Here is a 12267-nt window from a genome sequence, read left to right as displayed (position 1 = left end):
TAAAATAAAGATCGATTTTGTAATTGCAAAGAAAGTTATACTACTGGGAAAAAAAAAACTGAACACGGTGGGGGAGCACAGAGATATTTTCCCAAGTTAAGGCTACAAGCAGAAGATAAAAACTGCACATACCAGTCTTCCATTCTAGGGTATCATAAAAAAAAAAAAAATTGTGCCATAACTAAAGGATCAGCCAGGCACAATGGGTCATGCCTGTAATCCCATCACTTTGGGAGGTTGAGGCGGGAGGATCACCTGAGATCAGGAGTTCGAGACAAGACTAGCCAAGAAGGTGAAACCCTGTCCCTACTAAAAATACAAAAGTTAGCCAGGCATGGTGGCATGCACCTGTAATCCCAGCTACTCGGGAGGCTGAGGCTTGAGAATCACTTGAATCCAGGAGGCAGTGGAGGTTGCAGTGAGCTAAGATGGCACCACTGCACTCCAGCCTGGGTGACAGAGACTCGGTCTCAAAAAAAAAAAGGGGGGGGGGGATTTGCATGGGCATAACTATGAGACAACGCCCCTAGACAGAGTTCTAGAATTAAGTACAAATGCTTAAACACCATACATACCACTGGTCATATGAGATACTTTTGCAAGTTTCTTCATCACATTGTCCAGCCGGGACTGAGTGCTCTCCAATTCGTGAGAGAAATCTTCCAACATACTAGAGAAAAGCAGGTACAGAGGTCGCTGTAAGCACAAAGCCTTGGCAGTGCACTTGCACTGGGTTAACACGACTAGGCCTATATTTTAGCAAACAAAATAGGCAACGCTGGGATTCAGGACCTTAGTCTAGTATCCAAAATCCTTGGGACAGGATATGATTTTGATTTTGGAATTCTTGAGATTTAAAAATATGCTTTGTATTAGTCAATACCACCAGCAGGGTCTGGGGCAGTCCCCATAATCAGATACTTAATATTTCTGCAGAGAAAACTATGAGGAGTCACAGGTGGAGTCAGGTGAGGTTTTTCTGTAACATAACCTTGCTGCAAATTTAAAGAAACACATTGACATTTCTTTTTAGAGCTTTCTAGATTTCAGAACTGAATGCAGACAAGGCAGTATGGATCTGTCTAAACAATAACACAAACTCAGTGCTAGTGCAATGTGGTAGAAACAACGCTATCTGAGGCAGACAATCAGGCTTTGCCGCTTGTTTACATTGCTACCTTGGACAATGTACCCTACAACTCTTTGGGACTGTTTCCTCACCTGTAAAACAGGACAATCCTATCAGCTCAACTTCCCTCACAGGGCTCTTGTGAGAACCAGGTAATATACTAAAGCACTTTGTGTCAATATGAGTTCAGGCATGTGCTTTAATAAAATAATCTCCTAGAAAGCGCTCTAAGCTTTATCATAAACCCAGAAGACCTCAGGACTAACATACATCCCTGATGGGGTGTGTGTGAGAGTGTGTATGTGCACCCACGCATACACGTGTCTCCCCATCTGTCCTCACAGAGAAACCAGTTATTTCCCACTAGGAGAACTGACTCCAGCAGGCTTACACTATTTGCTGTCCAATGTGCATCTGGGAAAGAAAACACCAAAATACTCTTTTAGGAGTGCCTAGAAAAATCACTAAATAGTCCAGACTTTTCAACTGCTGATTAGTAAATGATTGTTCTGAGGCTAGAATGCAACATACCAATTAGTACTAAGGGTCTCACTAAAAAGGCTGTAGTAAGTCTGACAGCATCACTGACAGCTAGAAACTGCTGGTCTCGATCTCTCCACACCAGACACCTGACAGCCTTGCAGGATGGGGCAACCAACTCTTCATTAAATTAACTATTACATCAACTCCTATTGACAACTCAATAAACAAGTCTTTGTCCCTTATCTAAATTTTCAAATCAAAACATATTTATCTCATTTTAGATCCTGGCAGCATCATGGCCCTGCAGCTGGCAGGCAGCGCCAAACACTGAAAAGCAAGAGCTACCTTTGTGCGCTGGTTATGGTTTTTCTTACTGAAGACAAAACAGGCACATCACCTGCCCTTCAGTCCATGGACACTCACCAATGAAGTTGCTAGCCCAAATCTATCTCAATAACATCCAGCAAAAATATGAGTCACGTATGCCATTTTACATTTTGCAGTAGCCACATTTTTAAAAATTTCAAAAGAAACAAATGAAATTAATATTCTGTTGTATTTAGCCTAATGTAGCCAAAATACTATCACTTCAACATGCAATATAAAAAATTATTAATAAGGCCAGGCATGGTGGCCCATGCCTATAATCTCAGCACTTTGAGAAGCCAAGGCAGGTAGATCACGAGGTCGGGAGATTGAGATCATCCTGACCAGCATGGTGAAACCCTGTCTCTATTAAAATACAAAATTAGCTGGGCATGGTGGTGCGCACCTGCAGTCCCAGTTACTCAGGAGGCTGAGGCAGGGGAATCACTGGAACCCAGGAGACAGAGGTTGCAGTGAGCCAAGATTGCGCCACTGTACTCCAGACTGGCGACAGAGCGAGACTCCGTCTCAAAAAAAAAAAAAAGTTATTAATAAGCTATTTTACATTTGTCCATACTATGTCTTCAAAGTCCAGTATGCATTCTACCCTGGAGCACATCTCAACTCAGATTGACCACAGATCACTTACTCATCAGCCACATGTGGCTAGTAGCTATTAGATTGGATAGCACAGACCTCAGTCCAAATCCTATGTTTTTCCCAATTATCTGCTATTTCTATTTTATTAGAGACAGGGTCTCCTCTGTTACCCAGGCTGGAGTACAGTGGTGCCATCGTAGCTCACTGCAGCCTCTAACTCCTGGGCTCAAGCAATCCTCCCACCTCAGCCTCCTTCCCTAGCACTTGGGAATACATGTGTAAACCACCATGCCCAGTGGTTTCATGCCCTTGAAAACAAACCCCTTTACTATTGCTCTAGTGAGCTGTGGAGAGGGAGTGGAGGTAGGGGTGTGTCAATTCACCATTTTTCACTGGAAGTCCCTCAGACTCTATTGCCCACTGCCCAGCTACGCTGCCTCATCAACAGACAAGCTCAGGCCATTAGTCCCTTCCCATCCTCAAAGTGAACTTTAGGGTCAAGGCCCATTTTAGGTAGAAATGAAACACATCTGGCTACTCCAGCTTCCCACCTGGTCTCCCTACCTGGTTCCACTACAGCGCATCATCTAAATCACACCTGATCACACCATCACTCCTAACCTCACCTCTACCGGTCTCTCATCACACTGAGCCTAAGTAGTCCTACCTCCTTACCATGCTGACAAGGACTCCCCTGGTTTCTTCTCTGCCTTGAGACACATGGAACCTCTCTGCTTCATGCACGTGTGCACCTCTTATCTTCACAGGTGCACTTTCTTCCTCCTGGTCTACGTTCCCCATGCTACCTGACTTCACACTAACTCTCACCTCACCTGGCTAGCGTCCACACATCCTTCAGGTTTCAGTTAAACCCCTCTTCCTCAGGGACCTTGGGCTAAGTTAGGGCTCTCCAGGCATGCACTGGCCCCATCACAGGGGCCCTCCCACACCACTGCCATCACCTAATGACACCCCCACCACTTACACAATGTCCGTTCTACCCAGCAAGTGGCAAACTCTTTGGCAGAGATGGGGTGTCTTGTCTGTTCTGCTCCCTTCTATATCCCTAGGCTTCCAGAAGGCCTGGTATAGAACAAGTGCTAAGAATTTATAATGAATGGATGTGTAATAATAAACATAATATTGAGACAGGAAAGTTTCTGAAATATCCTGGTGAACTGTTTTATTATTTTTCTCCAGCAAAATGTTTATAAAATGATAAAGGTATCCTGTGGCAGCATTTAAGAATGTAGTTTTTGCCATCAAACTTCTGAGTGCAAAAGGGATTGTTCACAAGGAAAAACAAACTGAAGTTATGTTTTGTTTTTATTTTTTTGAGAGGGAAGATTTTTTCCTCATTAACTGTAGTGAACTTTGTAACTTAAAAAAAAAAGTTACGATAATTGAAGATTCAAAGCAAAAAGTGTTTGTTCAATGTAGCAGGAGAGTCATGGGATGATAAAGTCAGCTCAGGTCCTATCCTCTTTGAAACGAAAATCGCCACAGGTTATAGAGGCTTCTTTGTTTCACATTCCCATTCATAACTATACTTCGAGTATCTGCTCAGAGAAATCTGTGTCTGTTTTTGGAGGTGTTTACAAAAATAACAACTTTGCCTAAAGCCTGTAGTAAAATTTACCGAGTGGATTTGTTTCTTTTGGGGAGGCTAGTCTGTAAAAGAATTTAAAATGCAGCAATGAATAAACTAGCTTTTGGTTTTACCAGCCATGTAGCTGCCAGGCTTTTTAGGGGCCTTGTAGGATGGTTTTGCCCCTCAGTTTCACTGCAGCAAGAGGGGCGTCTCAATACTCACACTGCCTGTTCCTCCAGCTCCCCTCCGATGCGCTGGGACATGTTCTTCAGCACCCCGATGCTGCCAGAGACCAGCTCCAACTGCTCATCCTGCTGTTCCACAATCAACTGGTGCCAGAGAAATGGGAAATAAGCAATTAAAATCCATCTTACCTGGTTCCAAGCCCAGCACTCTAGCAGCTGCTAGTTTCTTTGCCAACTTGGGACAATTCACATTCAGAAGCAAAGCCCAGAAATCAAAGGACCAGACCGTTGCCTCTGAGAACACACTGCTCAAAGGGCTGGATTGTCAAGCTACTGATATCTCCTGCTGATCCAACTTGTGAACAGTCAGCGGGGTTTGAAACCACCAAGAGAGATTTACTCCGGTTGGCTGACATCCAATAATGGAGCAGACAATGGCTGAAAGCACACGTGCAGATGACCACTGAGACACGGGGATGTTTGGGAGGAGGAAGCCCACTGCCAAGATCAAGGTCTCAATCCACAACAGACTGCCACAGCTTAAATACAAGAGAGTCTGGCAAATCTCTGGATGTGGGGAAACTAGGCACACAGACTCTCCTCCCTCTTCAAGGACAAACTCAAGATGCCCCAGGGCAATAAGTTACCTTAAGGACAACTACTGACTGACAAGTATTTACTTTTAGTTGTGTTGTATTCTTCTCACTTTCTATAGGAAAAATTTTGCTGGGTTTAATAGCAATTTAAGTAAACACTTGTTAGGCAGACGTACTAATGTAAAGAACAAAAGAACATATAAGCTATCTGTATACATAAAGCACTGTATTTAATAATCAACAGTTTCAACGGATACATGCTCCTCAAATCCCCAGACACATTATCATTAGCTGCCTTTTATTAATACAGCTCTACACATCAGAGGCAACAACAGACATAGTCCACTTCATTTCCCTCCTACCCTTACCATACACAAAAGCAGTCAACTTTATATATCATGAAACCAATGAATAATTTTCAATGAAAAAAATGAGATCTTTCTGAAAGTGCCTTTGCTGAAATGAACAAAGATCTGCTTTTTCTAAGAGAACCGAGCTTGGTTCTTTTTTTTTTTGAAAGGTTGTCTCGCTGTCACCGGGCTGGAGTGCAGTGGTGCGATAACTGGCTCACTGCAACCTCCACCTCCCAAGTTCCAGCGATTCCCTTGCCTCAACCTTCCAAGTAGCTGGGACTACAGGCGCGCATCACCACACCTAATTTTTTTATTTTAGTAGAGACGGGGTTTCACCATGTTGGCCAGGATGGTATCGATCTCCTGATCTCATAATCCGCCCGTCTTGGCCTCCCAAAGTGCTGGGATTACAGGGGTCAGCCACCGCACCAGGCCACTTGGTCCTTTGCTTTTAGAGACAGGGTCTTGCTCTGTCACCCAAGCTAAAGTGCAAAGGCATGATCAAAGCTCACTGTAGCCTTGAACTCCTGGGCTGAAGGATCCTCTGGCCTCAGCCTCCTGAGTAGCTGAGACTAAAGGTATAAACCACCATGCCTGGCTGAGCTTGGTTCTCTTGAAGCAGTCATGCTGTGAAGATTCTGAAACTCTTTATGAATGTAATCATTAAATATTTAAACACAATAAACCACAGGACAAGCTCTGGCTTACCGCACTTGTCATTAAGCCATGAGACCCCATGGCTGGCAAAGGAACTAAGGTGGGTTTATTTTTTCCCACTGCCCCATCCTAAGCCCGGGCCCCTCGGGGTACCTGCTGCTGTGCCTGCTGCTCCTCAATGAAATGAGAATTGGCTCGCTGGAGTTCTCTGTCCAGGCGCCCGTATTTATCTGTTGTTCCAGTGCTCCAGTTCTGGCTGCCACTGTCTCCCAGCAGTGCCTGTGTGAGCAGGACAACCGGAGGAGTCAGGAGAAACAAACGGTTACTATCTTGAACAAGTGAAGCATCAAGAGTGATATAAAGAGTTTTCACATTTCTTATCATCTATTTTCCCCTGGGCCAGGCTTTTATGTAGTGATGTGATCTGGTGCCTGTGTGGTACAATTTAAGGAATTCCAGAAGGGCCCTCTCTCTGTTTAAGCTCTCCCAATAGGCCTCACAATGGGCTTTGTCCCTTCAAGTGCAAATAAATGCCTGCTAAATCAACAAATGCCCACCTAGATACTGTGTTATAACTGAAAAGCACTCAATCTTTTGTAAAAGAGCTCTTCCTGGTACCTGTGGAATTTCAGCAACCCATAGGTTCCAGTCAACCTGATTCCAAAGATCTAGAGTACTTTTTTAAGAAAAGTGTGACCCAGGGAAGTTTTGGGGGGTTTTGGTGGGGGAAGGGGAGAGTTCCCTAGAACAACCAGCAGGTAAGCCATAGCCCTTCAAACACAAAAGGCTTAAGAACCATCAATGTCTGTTAAGTTTAACCCATGAATAGAATCCAGGGTCCTTCAGGCTTTCCAGATGACAAATGGGGTTGCTTCACCAGGCAGGTATGACCACAAGGAATCCCTGACCTTGGCAACCTAGGCAAGGGCTGCCCTAAAGTCCGAGTCTTCCACCACGGCTCCCAGACAACAGGGCCGGGTTTCTGAAGCATGAAATTAGGGAAGTCTGCAGCCATAAATGGGTAAGGTTGGGTATGTCTTCCTCACATGAAGAGGCCAGGCAGGAATGTGAGAGCTCAGTCTCCACAGTTGGTTCTGACCAGATGCCCACAAGGCTTTCTGACGGGGCAAAGTAACTGCTCGCACCAGCTGTGCACCAAGAGCCAGAAGACGCTAGCAACTAAGACTCTTTTTCCTTGTAGAGTTTCCATTTCCTATCAGGTAATAATTTTTTAAAAATCTCTGGCACTATTAAAAGCCTGGCTGGTTGGTTCTGTCTGAAAACCCTTCTAACAGCCTCATGATCTTCCTTCATACTGACACTGACCTCTTCTCAGACTGCAAGGGGTGAACTCCATCAAATGGCCAGACTTCAGGGGCCAGGATCAGGGCAGCTCAGGATGCAGTGTGCTATGTTCTGAGGTGGTTATTAGCAGAGTTTCTAAGAAGCTCAGTTATTAGAAGCTCTTCTTACAAGAGCTCCCAGCGGCCCAGAGCTTTAGTCCAGTCAAGAGGCTGGATGGTGACTGTCTGGTGTAAAGCAGATCCAAGGGTTTTTGTGGGTGGTCCTGCCCTGACCCGGTCTCTTAGGGCTGTCGACACTGAAAAGATCCTGCTCATGCTGATCCAGACTCTAAGGACCTTGGAAGACATGAGGAACTAGTGACAATTTTTTTAGGGTCAGAAAAAGTCTATAATGCATCACTGGCCTAAGGACAGTGAACTGGGACATCACCAGGGCCTTGTGTGCTCCTGAGGTCACAGGGCTATTTTGCCTACATTTTCCATGGTCTACACTTAGGCAGAGCTAAGTATAGGGCAAATCATCCACATTTTATTGTAAAGTAGCTTAAAGTTCATTGGTCTGACCGTAGAGGTCTGTGATAATGGGAAAGAGATTGAGAGAGGAGCCAAGCACTGGGAGATGCACCTGTGTGTGTGCCTGGCATGACACAGCAAGGCCCATGCCTGCTGGAGGCTTAGAAAGCCCTTGCCTTGCCGTTCCTTAAAAATTTGCAACTTGACATTTCACTCATGGCCTAAAACCAAATTCCAAGCCATACTTGGACAGGCAATATGTATACCCATTTTATTCACATTAGCCCATACTAATGTGAATAATAGCCTATACTATCTAGAGAATAAAACATTGAAGTTAAGGGTGACAGCATAGGTGTTACCAACTTCACTGTCACAACTACTTCAGGTACTTCCACTTCCTATAAGGTCAAGTGCAAATAAGAAGAGAACTCCAAAACTAGCCAACTTGAGGCCATTCACTAGCTTCTTTCAAGAGAGGAAGCCAGATGGAATGGACCAGCTAGTAACTTTTCCTAGCTGTACTGATCAAAAAAAAAAAAAAAGCAAAGGAGGCAAATAAGATTAAAAAGCCAAAAACAAAACAATGACTTGAAAAATGGAATGCAAGAAAAGGAAACAGAAAAATTAAGTCAGGTGGTATTTATAGAATCTTCCCCCTTCTTCAAGCTTTCATAATATTTGTTTTCAAAATTAAGTGGCTTGACAAACACTCACAGGTATAAAGTAAGGATTTATGTTATGAAGTACTGATTGCTAGTTAAGTAAAAATAGCAAGATTTCTCAAGAGCCTACTATATGGACAATTCATAACTTTCTGGAATCTGAATAAAATGAGGTTAAGATAATTCGTTTAAAACAAACAGTATCATTTTTCATGATACTGTTTACTGTTTACTCCTAAGGAAAATGGATATCCACAGAATTTTTAAAAACTACTTCTGTCAAAAAAATCACCTAACAGTTTAGCAACAGGCAAAAAACATTCTATCCCACCAAAAAGGTCTAAATCAAATTTCAATCTAAATTAAAGTGTAAATTCTAGATGACCATTCTACATTTTTTTAAAAGGACTGTATGTTAACAATTAGAAAGCAGTTTCTATAAATATGCCAAAGTATGTAATTTTTAAAAACTACTTAAAGAGAAATTTAACACACAAGTTTAAGGTTCCTCTAATGTCTTTACATCAAATGTCAATCCTTAGACGTCTAATGTGTTCCACGGGTAAGCAATGTATTAACTACTAGAGAGCTCAAAAAACAACAACAACAACAAAAACAAACAAAAAGAAAACAAATAACTAAAAACCAAGACACAGATCTCTCCTTACTCTCATGGGGCCTGGGCCCAGCAGAGAGAAAGACAGTAAGTAATGACAGCCCTTAAAAGAGCCTAGCACACAGAAAGTGCTCCACAGGTGCAGAATACACACATGAAAACAGTAAAAGTACTCTGTGATCAGTGCTATAGTAAGGGTAGGCAAAAGGTACTATGGGAGCCCCCAGGAAAGGATCAGAAGGTGAGAAAGGGGAGGGAAACGCTGACAGGGTGCTGGGACAGGCTGCCTGGACTGTCACCAAACCTCCCATGGTCACACCGGGGCCTGCATGCAGAGGTCTTCCTCTTAATTACACGATCCATGGATGGTCAGCATTTTTAAATATCAAATATCTAACTGTATACTTTCCCTCACTGATAATTATGTCCTGATGTTTTCTCACCTGTCTATTTTTTCTTTCAGCTAATGCCTGCACAGAAGAAGTTGACATCTGATCTTTCATGTCCTAATGAGAAAGAAGATAGGAAAACAAATGAAGCACATCCTTAAACAAAATTACAGTTAACATTTCGTACAATAGCAAAACACACAATTTATTATTTTTAAAAACAAGACAGCATTTCTTGGCTTTATTTTCAATCTCAAAAATAAAGAAAAGAAAACAAAAAGAAAGATGGTCCCTTAAAAACAAGTAACCTGGCTACTAATTTAAATAGGAGGAAAGAGGAACAGAATTAACATTTACCAGGTACCTACCACAGGTCAAAAATAATGCTAAACATGTACACACATTATCAATGAATTTTCACAAGGACGCTGTGAAGCTGGTACTATTTCCATTTTAAGGTTGAGGAGACGTAGGTCCAAAACAACAATGATACTTTCTCAAAGTCACATCACTAGTAAAGAACATCCCTGGGGTACAAACACAAATGCACGTGTTCGAGGGTTATCTTTTTTATAATATATGTTAAAAAAACATGTGCTTTTAGTATAAACTATATTTACTATTAAGCACCAAAGAATACTTTCAAATAGGGGTACAACAGGTTTTTTTTTTTTTTGCTTTTTTTTTTTTTGAGACGGAGTTTCGCTCTTGTTACCCAGGCTGGAGTGCAATGGCGCGATCTCGGCTCACCGCAACCTCCGCCTCCTGGGTTCAGGCAATTCTCCTGACTCAGCCTCCTGAGTAGCTGGGATTACAGGCACGTGCCACCATGCGCAGCTAATTTTTTGTATTTTTAGTAGAGACGGGGTTTCACCATGTTGACCAGGATGGTCTCGATCTCTTGACCTCGTGATCCACCCGCCTCGGCCTCCCAAAGTGCTGGGATTACAGGCTTGAGCCACCGTGCCCGGTCACAACACGTTTTATTTCTGAGTTGGATTCATTAAAGGTATAGACTAACCCTAACATCAAAGTGAATTTCCAGAGTGGTGTCAAAAATAATTTTGTATGGAATGAAAATTGAATAGATCCATTACTTTATCTGAAGCAAAACAGTTTATTAAATGAGTCATTCTATTTATTTAGCTACAATCCAACATACTAGAGAATGATTTGAACTGAATACATCGTGACTTCAATAAAAAAATTTTTAAAGGCTGTCAAAATACTTTATAATTTACACAGATGTTAAAGTATAAGACTTTTAAAAACTTTTTTAAAGACCCATGATAAGTGAACAGTAGATCAGACAGTGCCACCACTTTTACAATCCCAGTACTATAGTAAGTGGGAGTGAGACCCACCTGATTCAACTTTCAAACCACTTATCTACCCACTTAGCACTCACTCACTGATGTCTACTATGTGGCCAGGCATACAGCGGTGAATACTAGGTAGGTCCCTGCACACATGGAGCTCACATCAGGATGATGTGCGCAAGTCAGTCACATGAGTGTTGTTAAAGATGCAGTTTCCCTGGATGTCACTATGCTCAGTGAGATAAGCCAGGCACAGGAAGACAAATACTGCATGTTCTCACTCATAGGTGGGGGCTAAAAAGGTGGATTTCATGAAGATAGAGATAGATAGGTGGTTGGTTACCTGAGGCCAGGAAGAGTGCAGGGGGAAAGCAGGATGAAGAGAGGTTGATTAACGGGTAAAACATACACTTAGAAGAAATAAGACCTAGTGTTCAATAGATCAGTAGGTAGACTAAAGTTCAACAATAATCTATTGTATATTTCCAAATAGCAAGAAGAGAGTAATTCAAATGTTTGCAGCATAAAGAAAAATGTTTAAAATGATGGATATTCCAATTACCTTCACTTGATTTGATCATTACACATTATACATATGTATCAAAATATCACATGTATCCTAAAAATATGCACAACCATTATGTATCAATAAATAAAATTTTACAAGTATTTTTAAGTGTAGTTCCCTAGGCCCCACTGAGACCTATGAAATCAGACTCTTGATGGCACATTTTTAACAAGCACCCCCCCACCCCCATTCCTTGTCTTACAACAGAAATCTAGAAGCCTCAAAGAGAGAATGACCATTACAGAAGTATCTCCTGGACTGCAGGATTCCCTTTCTGGTTATCAATTAGAGTTTAAGATGACATTCTGATAGTCAATCCAACAGCCTGATTTATTTAAATATATATTAAAAACTGCAGAGCAACATCCACTAGGGAGATAATACATGCTTTAAAAAATATACTCAGCTGGGCACTATAGCTTGAGCCTACAGCCCCAGCACTTGGGAAGCCAAGGCAGGCAGATCGCTTGAGGCCAGGAGTTCAAGACCAGCCTGGGCAACACAGTGAAACCCCATTTCTACAAAATAAATAAATAAAATAAAAAATATAGTCATTGCATTATAGTCTTTTTTTAAAAAAAATGAACACATGACTTGCATAATAAAGATACCAACATGCATGTATGGAAAAGTGACATGTTAGCCTTTGAATGTTACATGTACGATGTATCTTTGCTGTTAGAAGTCAGTGCAGTGGAAGGTAGATATTGGCTGAAAAGCAGCACAGGTAGGCTTCTGGGGGTGCTGGTAACACTCTGCAATGCTTCTGGGGGTTGTTTAGATGGCTGTGTTCAGTTTATAAATTTATTAAGCTATATATTTAGGTTAATTACACTTTTCTATACTGTTATACTTTAACAAATGTATTTTTTAAAATACCACTGGTCCCAAACAATGGCTGGATGGTAAACTAGACCAGCACTTTGAAAATAA

The 12267-nt window shown here is 42.1% G+C and overlaps 1 protein-coding gene across 2 annotated transcripts in view; it reads right to left on the bottom strand.

Moving 5' to 3' along the window:
• Positions 1 to 12267, bottom strand: part of STX6 (syntaxin 6) — a 49250-nt gene that overhangs the window by 11415 nt on the left and 25568 nt on the right. For both annotated transcript variants that reach the window (XM_039460265.2, XM_003925317.4), the window contains exons 4-7: positions 9502 to 9564; positions 6114 to 6239; positions 4392 to 4498; positions 576 to 670 (exon numbers count right to left, since the gene is read on the bottom strand). In XM_039460265.2, coding sequence (XP_039316199.1) covers positions 576 to 670; positions 4392 to 4498; positions 6114 to 6239; positions 9502 to 9564 — 391 coding nt within the window. The remainder of the gene's footprint in view (positions 1 to 575; positions 671 to 4391; positions 4499 to 6113; positions 6240 to 9501; positions 9565 to 12267) is intronic.

This window comes from Saimiri boliviensis, chromosome 19, assembly GCF_048565385.1.
Source record: "Saimiri boliviensis isolate mSaiBol1 chromosome 19, mSaiBol1.pri, whole genome shotgun sequence".
NCBI lineage: Eukaryota > Metazoa > Chordata > Mammalia > Primates > Cebidae > Saimiri > Saimiri boliviensis.
Note: the sequence above shows the minus strand (reverse complement) of the source record. Positions and strands in the feature narration are given on the sequence as shown.